Genomic DNA, 19,398 nt, shown 5'->3' on the forward strand with positions numbered 1-19,398 from the left:
CGCTGGCGCCCCCGAGTGGGTGTGGTCACGCTGCCCAGCAGTGGGCGGTGATTGGCCCTGGGCGGTGCAATCGCAGCTTGTGCGTCACGACGCCGCCAGCTGATCGGAGACTGGAGCCGGTGTGTGCTGGGCGCTGGGAAGAGACAGCGCCGCCGGCCGTGGGGGACGGACGCACTGATTTGCTCCCCTACCTTCAACAACCCCCCACCCAGCACCAGGTGGGTGTGAGCTGGGGTCCCGACTGCACAGGAGGGAACTGTGCTAATGGGGTAATGGGGGAGAGTAAGGTCTTGACGGCCACACCCTGCCCTTCCGGGGGAGGGGAGAGGGGGCGGCGGGGGCTGGGGCGCTCCGGGGGAGAGGGGTCTGGACTGGCTGGAGTAGTGTGTCAGGAGATTTAAAGAAAGAGTCCGGGATAGTAGTCATAGCAGAAGGTTTTGCAGAGTAGCTGGGAGGAAGACGAGGGGCCGGAGGGCTGGGGGCAGCTAACCTCGGCGCCCTCTGGGCCGAGGATACCGGAGCCGGCCTCCCAGCTTGGGGAGGATTTGGATGGGGCGGGGAGCGGGGAGGTGCTTTGCCTCTACCGGCACTCATTGGGTCAGGGCCAGTAGAGCGCCCTGGCAGGGAAGGGGTCTCTGGGCGGGCCGGCCCCTCCTCTCGTTCCCTCCAGGGGATGTTATGTAAGGGGGGAGGGGAGAGGAGTAGGGGGCGGCGGTGCCGGCGCCTTATGCAACCCAAAGGTTAGGGTTTCACCGCGGTTGGTGTGGGGAGCGGGCAGGAGGAGAGTCTGGAAACTCTAACCGCCCCCCCTCCCCAGCCTAACTGGTCGTTTTGGGCCGAGAGAAGGTCACCTCTGCACCTCCCCCCAGCCTGTCCGGTTGTGGGGCCCCTAGCCCAGGCCTGGCCCTGACCGCCTGGGAAGCCGGCTGGCTGGGTGGGGCGCCTGGGTTAGTCATCACTGGGCTCCCTCTCTCCCCACCTCCCGGCCAACTCTTGGCCCCTCCCCGTGGCCTCTGGCTAGGCTATCGCCCCCACCTCCCTCCGGCCCTAGTTCCAGCCTCCAACTCATTTGGCCTGTCATCCTGACTGTCAGACTGAGCTAGGAGTTGTCAGGGTGCCAAGGGGTTGATGGAGCAGCTGGTCAGAGGGTCAGTGCCCTGGGCCCACCCCGCCCTGCAGCCAAGGGCACCTGCTTGGCACAGACTCTCAGCAGCAGCTGAGTCCTTTGAGTTGAAAAGAGCCTGCTCAGACAGAGGAGTGGGAAGGAGTTGGACTGGTCACCTGGGAGAAGGAAGATACCACAAAGTTCATGCTTCCCAAGAGGGTTTTGTAATTTGAAAACCTCCCACCCTAATCTTTCTTACCCTCTTTGTATAGAAATCTCAAAGCAAGACCACTTTGGCCCCTTACACTCTTGTGGGCCATGCCCTTGGACTGAGCCTCAGCACAGACCCACCCTCCCCAGCTCACAGCCCTCAAGCCTGCCACGCCCCCAGCCCCCTCCCTGGGCCATGCTGCAGGGCCCGGCTTTTCCTGCTGATTCATGCGTTGAAACTGTGGGGGCGGGGCTTGGAACTTGGAACAAAGTTCAGACATGGAGGGGCCGGCAGACAGCCTGGAATTCATACCAGATGTACCCGGAATGCGCAAGCGGAATGCCTGGCATTTGAGAGTCCTGGGGAAGCTGCCCAACCACCCTGCCTGTACCTCCCTCCCCTCCAGCCTCTGGTCCCCTGTCTTCTCCTCACAGTCCCAGGAGCCTCTGCTGACCTTCTTCCAAACTCTAGACCTCCTCCCTTCCTTACTCTTCCCCAGATGTAGGCCCCCAAAACCCTTCCAGCTGAACTCCCTGGGAACAAGTCAGTTGGGCTGATCCCCGAACTTACATTTCTGGACCAGAGGTACAACTTCTTACCTAATACCTGGATGACTGGTGGGGTGTGTCCAGGGTCCCAGGTCCTGCCCTCTCTCAGTGCTGAGGAGGCTGGGGGCCTCTGTGAGTAGCTGGGGCCAGGGGAGGGAGTGAGAGCAGATCTGGGTTTCTATAGCCTTCAGTTCTGGAAAGAGGAGCAAGGAAGTAGGTTTAGAGCTATCTCTTGTCTCTACTGAAGGGCCAGGTCAGAGCCAAGAACCCTTATTAGAAGGTTGAACATCTGCCGGGACTGGACTTTGATGCCATTGGGACAGTGTCCCTGTGACATGGCCCTGCTCAGATCTTTCCCATTTTTCTTTCCTTTCCCTTTAGGAAGCTGTACCTCCCACATCCTCACCTGGCTGAGCCGCAGTAGTTCTTCAGTGGCAAGCTTTATGTCCTGACCCAGCTAAAGCTGCCAGTTGAAGAACTGTTGCCCTCTGCCCCTGGCTTCGAGGAGGAGGAGGAGGAAGAGGAGGAAGAGGAGAAGGAGCTGCTTTCCCCCTCACCTGGAAGGTGACAGAACTGGGGCTGGGAAGGTCTGAACAGTGAGAGTGTTGATATCTTTTGGGAAAGGGAACCCTATTCAGTTGGAGAACCTTCACCCAGATTGACCCAGCAAGAGAGAAAATTTCAGATTAGAGACTCTGGCTGAACTGGGGAATAGATGGCTCTGACTGCCCAGGGTTAGTTGGTCTTTGTGTGACAGTGGGAGAAAGTGGAGCCAAGAAAACCCTGTCTACCCCTTTACCAGATGTCTTTCTTGACCCTCCTTCCTTCCTCGTCCCCCATTTTTTTCTACAGGTCTTTCTGGGTGAAATCCAAAAGGAAGTTTCCTCTTCAGGGCAAAGGTCATACTGAGACACCCATCTGAGTGGTCCCCTGCCCCTGCTCTTACTTTTTCTGTGTTTCCTTGGTCTGGCCCAGACTCTAGATTCAGGGATACTCACATCTGTGGGAGACCCTTAGACCTCCTGTCTCAGCTTCTCCACCTGTGAGGTGGGGAATCACACAGTTGAGCATGCATGAGGAAATCAGAAGCCCTTGTGCAGACTCAGAGCCTGGACTCTACTCTCCCTGTGGGTGGGAACAAAACAGCTTTTCACGTCTTAAGCTATTGCCCTTCCCCCATCCCTGTATAGATCCCCAGGAACAGGGGGGTAGGGTGTGGAGGGAGTTGAGGGAGGGGCTAGGGCTAGACCAATGCAAGATGTTGGTGGCAGCTCATTCTCTGCATTGACTGCCTACCATGTGAAGGTGGCCCAGGCTTCCCCTGCCTCCCAAAGCAGGACTGCAGCCCCTGATGTGGTTCTAGCTGCCTCTGCTCTCTTCCTTCACTTTACTTTCTTGGATAGTGTGTGAGACTCAGCTCAAGCCTGTGCAGGCAGGAAATTCTCCCCTCCAGCAGCCAGGAGAGATGGGTAATAGGATGTGACCCATTTGGGGGAATCAGGCATTGTAAACTTGCCACCCATGACTCCTGATCTAATCTCCTTCTCATGCTCAGGCTCTGATGTGGTTTAGCCTTGGCCAAGGCTCCCTGCCTGAAGGCGACCGAGTTCAGGGGTTATAGGGAGCTGTTTGTTCTGTTTGGGGACAGGAGTTGTACAGGGAGCTGGGTCCTATTCTCCATTTATGAGAAACAGATTTAGGAGGGAGTAGATCACTGAATCCACCCTTCTGCAGCCTAAGCTGGATGTGAGTGGGACTGCGGTAGAGGGAGGTGGGTAGACTGAGTCTACTCATCGGCTGCAACAAAGATCACTCTGTCCCCGGACATTGCTTCCCTCCTTTCTTCCCCTCCTCGCTTTGCTGGCGACAGTGTATCCCTCCAGCTTTGGGTATGTGGCTCTGCCATCCTCACCCATCATGGAGCAGAAATGAGGAAGAGCAGCCTGGGAACACAGAGGCAGGCAGAAGACCAGTGAAGGACCAGTTCTGGAGAACACAGGGTCCTGTCTGGGCATCCTGAGAGAGGGCTCATAAAGGCCAGGACCATCCCAGGACAGCCAGCCTCCATCAAGGACAAGCTTCCAGCCATCTACTTCATTCTCCATTTGTCTCCAGTCTTTCTGCCTCCCTGAGATGTGAGACTGTATTAAAGTGTCCTTGGCTTCATTCTCCTGCTTCCACCTCTCCCCCACTCTGTAATTTTTATATAAGTACCTTCCAGGAGCAAGAACCAGCTGTGAAAGGACATACACAGAAAATTCAGAAAAGAAATTCAAATGGATAAAACCCTGGGGGAAAAATGTATGCTTCATTAGTAATTACAGAGGCAAATATAGCTGAAAGCATTTTTCTGGTAGCAAACTATAACAAAAAATAAGACCCAGTTATTGGCAAAAGAAGTACTAAAATAACACTCCCATACATTGCATATGGGGATACAAACTGATACAGCCTTACTGATGTCAGTTTGGTAATATGTATCAAACATCTTAAAAGTTTCATGGCCTTTGACCTGTCATTCTACATTTGGGAATTTATCCTAAGGAAATAATTAAAGATTAGTTATAAGATGTTCATCCCAGCATTGCAGTTGAGAAAAATGGGAAGCAACTATCTGGTTGGGAATTCATTTCTTTGCTGCTGCAATGAAAATTTGCAAGAGGGGATTGCTTAAATAAGTTATTGTATATCCATCCAGATGGTAGAGTACTGCACAGCCATTTAAAGTCACATAGAAGAACATTTGACTGGAAAGAAAAATGCTCTTTGAATATTAAAAAGGTTATAAAAATGGTGTGTATTCTGTAATCTCAGTTTTGTTTTTTTTAAAATATGGATGTATACTTGTATACATAAAGCAGTTTAAAGAAAAAACTGAGGATGTACTCCAAATTGTTAATAACAGTGGTTATCTTTGGAGGGTGGAATAAAGTCACTGTAATTTTCCTCTTTGGTTTCTCTGTAACTGCCAAATTTTCTACAGTAATTGTGTATGGCTGTCATATAATAAAATAAAATTTAAAAGAATCAGTGTTATTTTTAAAACTTTTGGAGAGGTGGATGTGGAAGAACACAGGGATACCGCCAGCCCCATGGACTTAATGGGGTTTTGGTGGAGGAAGGGGGTTGTGAGATGTTTGGAAGAGATGTATTGGTTTATGAATTTCATTCTTTGGGAGTAGCTGGAATTCACCCTCTCCTGTACAGGCAACAGCTCCTCTCTGAATTGGCGACAGCCATCTAAAAGTTGTGGAGTGGAGAAAGACAGAAGGAAAACACTGAAAACCTGTTACTCTTCGGGAGAGGAAAATCTTCCTCCTCCAAGGATGAAAGATTCTAGAATCCTAACAGTGCTGTTGCTGAAACAAGATGAGTCTTTGTTTTTCTCTTTGCTTCTGCCCCAATCTTGAGGTGACCCTGTGTGACCTTCCTTGCCTCCCAGATTGCTAGAGATAGTCTCATCCCCACACACAGGTACCAAGCCCTGGGGGAGAGGTGCTTTTGAAGACTATAGGACTGAGTGGTTCCCTTTTGCCTCCCCTTCCTAATAATAAGGCTCCTTTGTAGGGCCCCCGAAAGAGGTTAGGGGAGGAATTCCCAGTGGATCTCTTCTCCAAAATGGGAGCTGTTGTTCCCTATGAGAGTTACTAAGTGAAAGGACAGGACTCCTGGAGTTACAGGGTTGCCAGGATGTGTTAAAGGTCTGGAAACTTCGGGAAGCGGTAGCTTCAAGGAAGCGAAGTGCTCCTCCTCCTGAGACGAGGGTGGGGTGAGGAGCAGAGCGGCCGGGAGGTTTAAGCAATTGGGTATGGGTTTGCTCTGGCCTCTTAAGTTCAGGGCTGCGTGGGTAGATAGGGTGGGTAGGAGGACCAGCAGGTGAGAGGTTAGAGCAGGCAGAGGCGGTGAAAGTTAATGGGGCTGGGACTCTGGGAGTGTCAGCTGAGATTAGCGACCCATTTCTGGATTTGCGAGAAGTTCGGGACACAAGGGGTTGGGGAAGACCCCTATCGACATCCCAGAAAGCCCCCATGAGCTCCGCTGTAGTCTTGATCCCCGGGAGCCCCCTACCCGCCATCCCCCGCTAGGGCGGGTCGCGATCGGTTGCTGTGGCTCCAGGGGCGGTGGCCCCACCGCTGCTCCAATCACCGCCCAGCCGAGGGTTGGGGGCGTGGACGAGCCCTGGAAAAGTTAAAGCCGATTCCAAAGGCGGGGCGGGCGGGGGAGCCCAGGGACCCAGCCTTGGCCGGAAGCCGGTTCACTGTCCCCGCAGGGGGCGTTGGCTGAGAGCTCAGGGGCCCCAGGGACCCATCGGGACCTAGCCCTCCCGCCAGGCCATGGAGCCCTCCGGGCTCCTCGTGACCGGCGCCTCCTTCGCCGCCTTCCGGGGGCTGCACTGGGGGCTACAGTTGCTGCCCACGCCGGGATCTGCTGCCCAGGACCGTTGGAAGTGGCGGAACATCTGTGTCTCCCTGGTGCACAGCCTGCTGACGGGGGCCGGGGCGCTGCTCGGGTGCGGGATTTAGATAAAGGTTTGGGGGCACCATGGTGAGGATGAGGGAGTGGAGTGGAAGGCTGAGGTTAGAACACCCGGCGGGCACCTTTACAATCAATGTGAGACCTTAAGAGTCTTGAGACTGGAGTGTGGATGTTCATAGGTGGGCGGTGTGGATCAGTCCACAGCGGAAGAACGGAATCCGGGTCTGCTCAGACGCTGACGGTGGCTCCCTCGTCTCCTCCAGGCTGTCACTGTACCCTCAGATGGCCGCGGACCCAATTCATGGCCACCCACCCTGGGCCCTGGCGCTGGTGGCTGTATCTGTGGGTGAGTCTGAAGGACCGGTTTGGGGTGAGGGGTAACCTTACAATGGTAATTCCAGGTCTCCTTCTCCTTCCGCTCCCTGCAGGGGTTAAATGTTTCTGACAGCCTTACTGAGGGAAACAAGAGAGCTAGGGAAAGGAGATGGAGATTCCTCTCCAGACTGTAAACTGGCTTGGGCAAAGTCTAACACCACCCTCCCCTCCTTGCCCACAGGTTATTTCCTGGCTGATGGAGCAGACATGCTGTGGAACCAGACATTGGGTCAGGCCTGGGAACTTCTCTGTCACCATTTGGTGGTGAGACTTGGGGAGAGGCAAGACAGGAAAGGAGGCATCCCCAGCCTGGGGTCCCCAATCTCTCATCAGTTTTCTGTCCTATGACTTCCCAGAGAGTTTCTGACCCTAGCTGGTGCATCGTCTTCCCAACCTTGGGCTGAATTTGGGGGGAGAGGACTGACTGCTGGCCACAGCTGGGAGTCTGAACACTGCCTAAAGAGATTGGATTCCCACAGTTGTCCAATCGATTGCAGAAACGTTGACTATGGAGCTTTTCGAGAGGTGGAACCCCAGTATAGGGACTGGGGATGGGGAGTGAAAACACAGGAATAGAAGTTCGAGGAGGTTCCACACAGTTGCTGCAGCTCCAGGGCAGAAAGCCTCCTGGACAAAGTGGTTTCAGTTCTATGGAAGGATTGTTTCAAGGTCATTCAGGCCCCTACTATTGAGGGTAAGCCTGAAGGTTGGGTTTGGGGGGGCCCACAAAATCTTTAGGAGCCCCTCTCAAGGACTGGGATATTGGGACATGATGGAAGGTAAGTCATGGAAGGTCCTCTGACCTCTGACCTCGGCTCTCCAGGTAGTGAGCTGCCTCAGCACTGCCATTCTGTCTGGCCACTACGTGGGCTTCTCTGTGGTGTCTTTGCTCCTGGAGCTGAACTCCACCTGCCTGCACCTACGAAAGCTGCTGCTGCTTTCTCACCAGGCCCCATCCCTGGCCTTCAGCGTGACTAGCTGGTCCACTCTGGCTACCCTAGCTGTCTTCCGCCTGGTACCACTGGGGTGGATGAGTCTGTGGCTAATCCGGCAACACCGCCAGGTGCCTCTTGCTCTGGTCATCCTTGGTGGAACTGGACTGGTGACTGTGGGTGCCATGAGCATCACACTGGGTGTCCGCATCCTAGTCAGTGATGTCCTGCGATCTCGGCCCCACCCACCCATCCCTGGACACAAGGAAACCAGAGGCACCAGGACATGTTGTGATGGTGAGCCTGTCACCAGGGTTGATTCCACTCTCAGCCTGAGAGACTGAAGAGGAGCCTCAGGCTCCTCTTCTGCCAGCCCTGGGGGAGGTAGGACCAGGACAGGAGATGGTTGTCTTCAGTGCACAGTCTCCCAGGGGTAAGAACTGGGCCAGATCTTCAGTTATCTCAGTTCCTCTTCCAGGTAACTCAATCCCTCCCCCATTCCTAGGATCTGAGAAGAACTAATATTCATGGATGGTTGGGAACTTGTTATTTGGGAACTTGCTATTGTTAACAGAATCCCATCACCAGATGACTGCCCTTTCCAGCACACTAACTTAAGAGGTAAAGCCTGTGCTACCAATAAAGGGTGGTAGGAGGCAGGAAGCTGATGAAACTGCCAGTGGGAACAGAAACTCTTTGCTTTAGCACAGGAACAGATGAGGAAAGATGAAGTCACTAGGATCAGAGAGCTCTGGTAAGGAAGGGGTGGGACCAGAGGGAAGAGCGACCTCACCTATAACCAAATTTTGGCAGTTGGCGGAGGACACAGCAGGTTCTATGTATAGCTAGTAGGGATGGACATAACAGTTGCCGAGAGACAGAGGAAATCGGACCACAACAATTGCTGGTGATATTTTTGGTTCTCAAAGCCATACTATTCTGTTTGTACTTAACCCTAGTCCTACTGTGTGCAACATCTTCCCTTTAAACATTTTTAGTGTCTTCTGATGTTTTCAAAGGAAATACAGATTCTTAGAGGAATGAGCACAGGGCTAGGTCTGTTTTCTCAGAACTGTAATGAAGTCCAGAGCCATAGCAGGAACTCAACCACCCAATCTGGGTGCCTGGAGTAGGGTCTTCCCAGACCCAGACATTAATGGAAGAATGAAGGTAGAGGCAGAAGGAGATGAAGAAAGGCTTCCACTTGGCTGCAGAGGAATTAAGGAATATTTGACTCTCTTCTGGGATTTATCGCAAGTTCCCCTTTCTCCTCTGCTGCTTCTATTGTTTGTGTGTGTGTGTGTGTGTGTGTGTGTGTGTGTGTGTGTGTCACACAAGACCCCTTCCTTCTTCAGGCAGAACTTCCAGATTATGGGAAGTGTAAACAGATTAAGGCTGCTATTCTATTAAACAATGGACAGAAATCAGTAACCTTTAATCATCCACAGAAAAGATACCTGAGCAAAAGCAAAAGACAGGAAGATGAAAGCAAAAATCCTGTCAAAAAGCTGAGCTAGAGGGGGAGGAGGGTATAGTTCAGTGGTAGAGTGCATGCCTAGCATGCATGAGGTCCTGGGTTCAATCCCCAGTATCTCCGTTAAGTAAAAAATAAATAAATAAACCTCCTCCCAACAAAAATTAAAAATAAAAAAAGATAAAATTAAAAAAAAAAAGCTGAGCTAGAGAAAGACAAAAGGAATGAGAGATGCAGACATATAGGTTGAAGGACAGATAAAAAGAAAGATTTGTTGCATAGAAGAGACATAGATGAAGAAAGATGGAGGGCAAGACAGAATCCTGGGCAGAAATATCAGGAAAATCTGTTATCAACACTGAGAAGAACAAAAATCGTCTAGAATTGGCTAAATGGTCATAAACATGGAGGACAAGAAAAATAGAAATAGAGGCTGACAGGAAGGGACTCCAAAGGTGACAGGTACAGACAGTCTAGACAGTGGAAGCGTGTGAGTGAATGACTAGGAGAAACCACCAGACTTGAGAGAGAGACAGAGGTAATAGTGGCTGATAGATTAGCAGACCAGAGGAGAGAGAGGGGAAATAGAGACAAGGGGGATTAGTCAGGGGAGCTGAGAAGCAGAAGGACAGAAGGTGGAGGAGGCAGTCAATAGAAAGATTCATTGACAGAAGAAGCAGGCAATATGTTGAGTTGGAGGCAGAAAGACAAAGGACAAACGGTCTCAGTGCAAAACACAGAGACAGGGGCTGACAGGAACTGAGAGTCAGAGACTGGTAGAAAGATGAGGAGAAGTAAGAATCAGGGATGTGAATTGACACAGAAGAATAAGGGACTGAAGAGAATCACAGAGAGAAACAAAGGGGCAGGGGGAAGGGCAGAACGATGAAATCAACATCCAGAGGAAGGAACAGGGAGAAGACAGGAACACAGAGATGGAGAGAGGACAAACCGCCATAGAGCTGGGGGGGAATGAGAGAGAGGCATTGTGGGATATCCCCATCAGAGAGTCGTTAAAACCAAGACACTAAGCAGGAAAAATGAGGAAAAAAGAATGAGGAGCAGGGAGGGTATAGCTCAAGTGATAGAGCACATGCTAAGCATACAAAAAGTCCTGGGTTCAATCCCTAGGACCTCCTTTAAAAGTAAATAAATAAGTAAACCTAATTACCTTCCCCCACCAATAAAAATAAATTAAAGTAAAATTTTAAAAAATAAAGAATGAGGAGAGGGGGCAAGGGTATAGCTCAGTGGTAGAGTCCATGCCTAGGATGCCTGAGGTCCTGGGTTCAACCCCCAGAACCTCCATTAAAAAAAAAATGAAGAACCTAATTACATCCCCCCCAAAAAAGATGAAAAATAATAAATAAAAATTTAAAAAATAGAATGGATGGACAAACCAATTTTTAAAAATTAAAAAAAGAAAGAATGAAGAGAAACTGTGACAGTTGGAAGTGAAACACAGGCAGAAAATAAGAAGAGGGTTTAAATGTAATCAGTCTAAAACTGGAGAGGCAATGGTATAGAAGCTAAGTTAGAGAAACAAAGCAGAATGCTGTCTGAGAGTTTGTCTTTAATAGAAGTAGTATCTTCAAATCTCAATTTGCTATTTTAACCAAATGCGTTGGTTAACAAGAATACTGTCTTGAGCTTTCAAAAAAAAAAAAAAGATGTGACAAACTGATGGGAGGAATCTGTTCCCAAATTGTGTGTTGTTGTCAACGTTGGTTCATTCTAAGCCCTACAAACTTACTTGTGCTATGAATTCGTGGTCTGAGTGAGTTCCCCTCTTGGGAAAACTTGGTAGTATGTATGAAGGGTGCCCAAGAACTTGACCATTAGGGAAATATGGCTATTTCTATGGGTTAACTAGTAAAAACCATTCAGGTAGTGATTAGGTACCTGTCGGGGTAGGACATAAGTGGACACTTGAAGAAGTTGGGATCATATAGAAATTTCCATCACAGGGACCCAGTGAAACTTCAGAAAGGCAGGACCGGATTGTGATTATGGTTGAGGAAGTGGACATCACATCAACTGGACCAGTTATAGGTGCTGTGAAACAGATATAGGTGATGAGAATCAGAGGCATGGTCAACTGAGAGCCTAGAAAAGAGCAGCTCAGAAATGCAGAGGATGGCATATGCCACGTCTGGTACAATGAGTTGAATCACACTGGTGTTGCTCTGTCAGACCTCACCATGGCCCAGTGAAGTGGTCCTCAAGACTGAGTCCATGCCTACCAAGCTACTGGTTGATGAATTCTTTGTCTTCTGGCACAGGGGAGGGGCTTTCCTGGATGGGAGACATTGATATTTTATAATCGCCAAACACTATCCTGATCAAAAATTAATAAATTGCTATGCAAATCATAGCATCAGTTTTTGATGAGTGTGGTTACTTTGAGTCATTTTTCTTGGCTGCAGTGGTGTCCTGATTTATAATGCAATGCTGGATTTTGGAAGGAAGCTTTGCTGTGAGATCTCTTGGCACAAACTTTTTTTTTTTTTTGGTAGCAAAAGATTTTTAAAGGATTTATTAGCAAAGGGAAAGTGCACCTCCAAGAACGGGAGGCAGGCTAATCCAAGGACAGACAGCTGGCACAAACTTTTTGACCTGTGAAGTCTTAGAGTGTTCTAAGATCCTCTACTATCAAAAAGCAAACCCAATTTATTCAGTAGAATGAACTTAGAGCAAGAGAATGGATTCAGACAATTTAAGGTAATTATCAAATGCCAAGGGTTGTAACCAAAAGAATCTTTTAGCTAAATTAATCTTGAGTTAACAAGAAAATTAAACAGAAATCGCCATAACTGAGTTGTCAAAGTTTTTTATATGTGAAATCTGGATTTTTTTCCAGGTGAGAATTAGGAGCCCTCAATTTGTAGGAGATTGCACAAGGGAAGTTATTCTTTAAAGAGCTGCTCCTGTATCAAAGTGTTTAGAATCATTAACTTAAAATCATAGCATCCTAGGCTGAACATGTGTTTCACTTCTACTGTGAGGCACCTTTTATATTTTATCCCTTTTAACCCTGTATGATACAGACTCATCCTATTTTTTAGATGAGAAAACCAAGGTAATTTACTCAAGATCACCTAGGTAGTTAGTGACAGAGCCTGAACTCAAGCCCATATATTTGTTTTATATTATACCACCTGTGGTCATTATCTGTTATTCTTACCTGCCTAGCAGTTCAGGGATTTACTTTTGAGAATCACTCCTCTCTCACTCCCCCGTCAATGGGCATGTGACCCAGGCCTACTAGCTAATCAGAACACCAGATCTTCTTTCTCTGAAATTAGCTCATGACGTTAGCAGAGCCTATGAGTCTCCATACCTTGACTTCTGCTAAAACTTTTGGCTGAGATGCACTGTGTGCTAACATTGTTAAGCCAATAGGTTGAGGTAAGAGAGTTTCCCTGAGCATGAAGCCAAGACAGAAAAAGAGGTTTCAAAAGATGGAGATTTCTAGCATCGTTTAAATTTCTAGATCAAACTCAGCCTGAAGCGAGAACTTCCCCTGGACTATTCAGTAACACAATCAAAAACACTTCCAGATTTGCTTGTGAGTATTAGTTGATTTTTTTCTCACTTGTAACAGTGAGTCTTTATTAATACATCACCTTCAAGATCATACAGTCTTATCATTTCATTTTGCAGAAAATTAAGACCTAGAATAGTTAAGCAACTTATCCAAGCATACCCAGCTAGTTTGTGGCACAGCCAGAAATAGAATCCAGGGATCCTCCTTATAGACTATTTTGCCTCTTTTCTTTATAGGAAGACTGAAGAATGGAGAAACTTCAAGATAGACAGCTGGCAGCTGAAGATCAATCAGATCAGATAAATTGGCTCTGAGGTGGTATTTATGTCAGGATACTTTTTCAGTTTGAAAGCCAGGTTTCTACTCACCAAGTATTGACTTCTGCACTTTTTAGGAATGCAGTAACTATGCGGGGCAGAGGTGCCAGCTTTCCTCAGCAGACGTGAATACCACTTAGCATTGAGAGCACATTGTTTCCCTTCCTCTAAGCTGGGGGGGTAGGGGTGGGGACCGGCGACAAATCTTTACTTGCCACATCTTCCGCAGGAACCAGACACGGAAGTGATTCTCAGACTGAGTGAGCTCTTTCAACTGAGATAAAAATGCAAGCCATGTGGGCTTTTGGAGTAGGAGAATGGGAGTTCATTCTTGTAGTGAGAAATGAGGGGTCCTGCAAAGGTTCTTCCCACCTACCACCACCCAGCCCCCCCCACCTGGAAAACAATCTCTGGGGTACTATCTGACATTCCAGAGAGAGTAAATGATTTCTTTGGGTTAAACTTTGCCCCCTCACTCTGGCCTGACTGCCGTTGGCCTTGAAAGGACTCCTCACCTCCTTGAACTTCACTGGTTGGCACTGCTAATCCCCAGGGCTGAGAGACTGGCACAGAGGCTCTCTCTGCCCTGGATCCCAGGTCAGGGCACCACTAGGGAACAGAGAAGCTGAGGAACGGGGATGCCACAGATTCCTGCCGCAGTGCTGGCCCCGAAACAACTCTGCTAGTCACCTCTTCACCCACTCCCCTCAGCAGCTTGGCCAAACATCCTTTTCTTCAAGCTCCTGCCCCTCCTTCCCTAACCCCAGCTCTTCCTAGAATCTAAATATTTCCACCCTGACAGCAAGCGAGGGTGAGGGGATCTAGAGATGGAGGAAGTGGGGGCAGAGAAAGAAGGGGCCAAGCCCAGGGCAACTGTAGCACCATTTCCTTGACATATATTGAATTTTATAAATTCATGTGAACTTTGCATTCTGCTTCCACATCTTCTATCTCTTTTGTATAAAATAACATTTGAAATAACTTAAAATTTGCAATATTTTATTTAAAAAATTTTTACAAAATGTCAAGTGAAAATGTCAGTTTTACGATGCAGGAAGATGTGCTATGTTGTGGCTCCAACTATTACCGGTACACCCTAGTAATAGTTCAGCAAGTATTCGTAAAGGTCCTAGTATGTGCCAGGCACTGAAAGGCAATGGAGCTATGTCACCAGAAATTTGAAGGCAAGTTATTTAAAACTAGAATTTGATACCCAGCCAAACAAACCAAGTGTGAGGGCTGAATAAAGGTATCACCAGACATGCAAAGTCTAAAAAAAAAATGTATCTTAGATGAACCTTTCTCAGAAAGCTACTAAAAGATACACTCCACTAAAATGAGGAAATCAACCAAGAAAGAGGAAGACCCATTTACAGAAAACAGGAGATCCAATATAGAAGAGAGGAAAGGAGCTCCCCAGGTCAATGGTGGTGAAAGGGGATCCTAGGAAAACAGCTGAACAAGAAGCAGAGAAGGAAACTGGGATATTCCACAGCAGGTCATGAAGCTCGGAGAAAGACTTTTGGGGCGGAAGGTAAAACTGACAGACTACCTTATATGTCTGAATATTTTAAATGATTTAAAAACTAATGAAGAGCCTGAGTAATTGGCAAAGAGTCCATAGAAAATTAAGCAGGTGCAGCTATTAACTGCACACAAAACAAAGAGTTGCTTAGGAAAGGAAATGTAATCATCGTTTACTACTTGAGTGAGCTGCAGGTATGTGGGTACCATTTGTATAGAGAGGCATAATAAAGTTTTTGTATGTGGTTGGGTGTTTTTACACTTTAACTTCATATAAACTACCGATGGTAGGTGGGCGACAACTGGAGGTGAGTGTGCTCAACACAGGAAGTGAGAGAGATAATAACTTAGGGGGAAGGATGAGGGAAGGTGTAGGTTCCGTCCCTGTAGCTGGGATCCTTAGCAAGGGGGAGATGTCTGCCCAGGTGGTAGGGCTATATCTGAAGGTAAATAAATAAATAAGCATCTCAGAAGCTGGGCCCTCAGTCCAATACTGCTGTGTCCTTCAAAGAAAGCTGGGGAGGGTACACTAGGTCATGGATTCTAGAGCCAGACTATTTGAATTTAAATCCCAGACTTGACACTTGTGAGCTACGTGGTCTTGGGCAAGTAACTCGACCTCTCTGTGCCCCAGTACCCTCATCTGTTTAGTGGAAGGACAATAATAGGATTATGGTGAGAAGTAAATGAATTAATATGTGTAATGAGCTTAGACAAGTGCCTGACACAGAGTAAATGCTATATAAGGGCTAGCCAAAATTATTGCATGCACAATTATGTAAACACTAATTATTAATCTCACCAAAATTATAATATAATTGTATTAGGACAGGGTCATTTGAAGGGTGTACATACATATGAGAGGCTAAGGGGAGAACTGGGTCTCCATTATCTATGGTGGAAAGTGAGTAGATAATGCTTCAAAATAAAAAGTCTAGTAGCAATACAAAATGACAATAAAAAGAAAAAAGTTTTTTTTTAGATGTAAAAGAAGTGTAGCAATACAAGCTTATTACTTGACAATATGGAAATAGATGCCAAAATAATCGGCTGAAGTTGGTAAAAGTGGCTTCTTTCAGGAAGAGGGAAATGGAGCACAGGTGACTATTCTTTGTAACAAATCTTTGCAACAAATTCTGAGACTGTGTAATTTTGTAAAAACTAGAACTAAAAACATTAATTGTATAACTTGCTACTTAATGTCCATCTTCCCATCTAGAATGCAAGCTCCCAGCAGGCATAGTCTTGGTCGGGTGAACTCTCCTGATATCCAGGCTCCCTGGCGAGGTCAGCACCTCGAGGTACATATTAAACCTTTGTAGAAGGAAATCGTAAAGGGTGTGTATGCTTTGGAATGAATAGGAGTTTGGACAAGATAATTTCTGATGTCCCTGCCAATTCCATGATTCTAATCGACCTTCCTTCTCATCTCAACTTCTCTTAACCTTTTGCTCCAGTGCAAATTCTTATCTCTCATTTATGCCTGAATTTTCAAATGAACAGTCAATTCTTATGCCTCCATTGTTTCATGAATCTCCTTGGCAACCAGGAGTCTCCCTCTCCTATGATCTTTCTGAAACTGCTCTTCTAGTTCAGAGAATTCTTTCTTGTCAAGCTTGCATCCTTTCTCAGTCTTCTTCTACCTCTTGTATCATTTAACATGGCAGAGGGCCTCTTTTTCTTGAAGCTCTTCCTTCCTGTGGACCTCTGCCAATGTTTCCAGGCATTCCTTCCCTGGCTTTTCCTGGCCGCCTCCTGTTCCAGACCATGTATGTCTCCAGCCTTCCTCATCTGCTTTTCTGGTACTCTTTCTTCTGTGAACTGACTCTTTCTCATGGCTTTGGTCTGATGGTCTGATGGTCTGATGGTCCAACCTCTCACCTGAGTTCCTAGACTGCCACTTGTGTATTTCTAGCTGGGGGACTCCTTTTTCTGTATGACCCACAGTCACCTGCAAGTCCAGTTTTAAACTCCTCAAACAATGAGGAGATTGATTTGGCTGCAATGAATGGTCCATGTTGATGGCAGCTAGCATTTGCTGTTTATATCTCTTTCTGGCTTAGTCACTTTCTGACTCAACTGAGCTTTATCAGACTAACTCAGACAGACTATGTTTGACCATTTAAGACACCTTAAGAGAAATTGTTGAGGGAAGGGTATAGCTCAGTGGCAGAGTGCATGTTTAGCATGTACAAGGTCCTGGGTTCAATCCCCAGTACCTCCATTAAAAAAGAATACTAATAAATAAACCCAATTTATCCCCCCTCCAAAAGACATAAATTTAAAAAGAGACAGAAGAGTTCTTAATTCTTTAAACCTAAGTTTCTTCATTTGTAAATTATTTCATTTGCACAAGTGTTTTCCAGCTTGAAAAGAAAAAGCTTGGAAGTCATCAGATAGGTCAAATTTTTGGCAAAAAGTCAAAACTCTGGTTGGAATCCAAGACCAAATTTTGGCCCACATTTTCTCATCCACATCACCTATGCTTCCTAGCAGGAACACAGAAAATAATATAGATCTATAGTTAAGAACCTGAGCCTCAGAACCAATATTTACTGTCTCTATGATTTGCTGTCTGTGGGGTCTTGAGCAAGTGGTTCAGCTTCTCTGAGTTTCAGTTTCTTCATCTATAAAATGAGGCTAAATAATAACACCTCACTGAATTATTGTGACAATTAAATAAACTAATGTATATAAAGTTGGAGAGAAACTGACACATAGTTTATGCAATTAATCTTGTGCCCCAAGGCAGGTTACTCAACTTTTCTAAGTCTGGTTTTCTCATGGGGATAGTAAAACAGAGATAAAAATACCTATTTTGTAAGGTTGTTTTGAGGATTAAATTAGCTTATTTATTTATTTAATTTATTTTTTTTAACATTTTTTATTGATTTATAATCATTTTACAATGTTGTGTCAAATTCCAGTGTTCAGCACAATTTTTCAGTCATTCATGGACATATACACACTCATTGTCACATTTTTTTCTCTGTGAGTTATAACATTTTGTGTATATTTCCCTGTGCTATACAGTGTAATCTTGTTTATCTATTCTACAATTTTAAAATCCCAGTCTATCCCTTCCCACCCTCCACCCCCCTGGTAACCACAAGTCTGTATTCTCTGTCTGTGAGTCTATTTCTGTCCTGTATTTATGCTTTGTTTTTGTTTGCTTGTTTGTTTTTGTTTTTGTTTTTTAGATTCCACATATGAGTGATCTCATATGGTATTTTTCTTTCTCTTTCTGGCTTACTTCACTTAGAATGACATTCTCCAGGAGCATCCATTTTGCTGCAAATGGCATTATGTTGTCAGTTTTTGTGGCTGAGTAGTATTCCATCGTATAAATATACCACATCTTCTTTATCCAGTCACCTGTTGATGGACATTTAGGCTGTTTCCACGTTTTGGCTATTGTAAATAGTGCTACTATGAACATTGGGGTGCAGGTGTCATCCTGAAGTAGATTTCCTTCTGGATACAAGCCCAGGAGTGGGATTCCTGGGTCATATGGTAAGTCTATTCCTAGTCTTTTGAGGAATCTCCACATTGTTTTCCATAGTGGCTGCACCAAACTGCATTCCCACCAGCAGTGTAGGAGGGTTCCCCTTTTTCCACAGCCTCTCCAGCATTTGTCATTTGTGGATTTTTGAATGACAGCCATTCTGACTGGTGTGAAGCTTATTTATTTATTAACTTTTTATTTTGAAATACTTTTTAAGCTCACATGGAAGTTGCAAAAGTAGTACAGACAGCCTAAAGATAAGCATATAGATCAATGGGACAGAACTGAGAGTCCAGAAAAAACAAATGGTCAGTTAATCTTTGACAAATGGTGCTTAACAAATGGTGCTGGGACAACTGGATATCCACATGCAAAGGAATGAAATTGAACCCCTATCTCACACCACACACAAAAATGAATGCAATGTTATAGACCTACAGGTAAGACCTAAAACTATAAAACTCAGAAGAAAACAGGAGTTCATCTTTGTTGCTTGGATTGGGCAATGAATTCTAAGGTTTGACACCAAAATCATAAGCAGTAGAAGAGAAGATTTGATTAGTTGGACATTAGACAAATTTAAAACTTTTGTACTTCAAAGAATATCATCAAGAAAGTAAAAAGATAATCCAAAGAATGGGAGAAAATTTTTACCTATCATATGTATGACAGGGAATTTGTGTCTAGAATATATAAAGAACTCCTACAACTCAATAATAAAAAGACAGCTCAGATTTTCTATCTATATTTTGAGGAGGAGGTAATTAGCTTTAAAAATTTTTTTAATGGAGATACTGGGGATTCAACCCAGGACGTTGTGCGTGCTAAGCACACACTCTACCATTGAACTATAACCTCCCTCCCCCAAAAGACAACACAATTTTATTTTATTTTTTAATTTTATTGAGTTATAGTCAATTTACAATGTTGTGGCAATTTCTGATGTACAGCAAAGTTTTTCAGTCATACATGAACATATATATATTCATTTTCATATTCTTTTTCACCATGAGCTACCACAAGATACTGTATATATTCTCCTGTGCTATACAGTATAAACTTGTTTATCTATTCTATATATACCTGTCAGTATCTACAAATCTCAATCTCCCAGTCTGTCCCTTCCCACCCCCTTTCCCCTTGGCAACCACAAGTTTGTATTCTATGTCTGTGAGTCTGTTTCTGTTTTATATTTAAGTTCGTTAAGAAAACCCAATTTTAAAATGGGCAAAGGATCTGAAAAGACAATTCTCCAAAGGAAATACATATGTACTACAGCAAGGATGAACCTCAAAAATATGCTAAGTAAAAGAAGCCAGTTCCAAAGTGACAAAAGTCACTATTATATGATACCATTTATATGAAATATTCAGATCAGGCAAAT

General features: G+C 45.9%; 1 protein-coding gene and 1 long non-coding RNA gene across 3 annotated transcripts; both read left to right on the forward strand.

The window, feature by feature from the left end:
* Window positions 1-69: 69 nt before the first annotated feature.
* On the forward strand, window positions 70-4,891 carry LOC107034557 (uncharacterized). Its single transcript, XR_001460084.3, has 3 exons — window positions 70-218; window positions 2,246-2,428; window positions 2,717-4,891. It is a non-coding gene; the product is annotated as an uncharacterized lncRNA (long non-coding RNA).
* Window positions 4,892-6,033: 1,142 nt separating this feature from the next.
* TLCD2 (TLC domain containing 2) lies at window positions 6,034-11,512 on the forward strand. Of its 2 annotated transcripts, none has more exons than XM_072939049.1 (4): window positions 6,034-6,374; window positions 6,520-6,686; window positions 6,897-6,979; window positions 7,539-11,512. In XM_072939049.1, exons 1-4 carry the CDS (start codon window positions 6,199-6,201, stop codon window positions 7,989-7,991), a joined length of 879 nt encoding a protein of 292 aa, XP_072795150.1. In that variant the 5' UTR covers window positions 6,034-6,198; the 3' UTR covers window positions 7,992-11,512. The 2 variants fall into 2 exon arrangements, with proteins under 2 accessions (XP_072795150.1, XP_006214501.2); XM_006214439.4 differs by having other exon boundaries at window positions 6,604-6,686.
* The last annotated feature ends 7,886 nt before the right edge of the window (window positions 11,513-19,398 follow it).

Source organism: Vicugna pacos, chromosome 16 (genome assembly GCF_048564905.1).
Source record: "Vicugna pacos chromosome 16, VicPac4, whole genome shotgun sequence".
Classification (NCBI taxonomy): Eukaryota; Metazoa; Chordata; class Mammalia; order Artiodactyla; family Camelidae; genus Vicugna; species Vicugna pacos.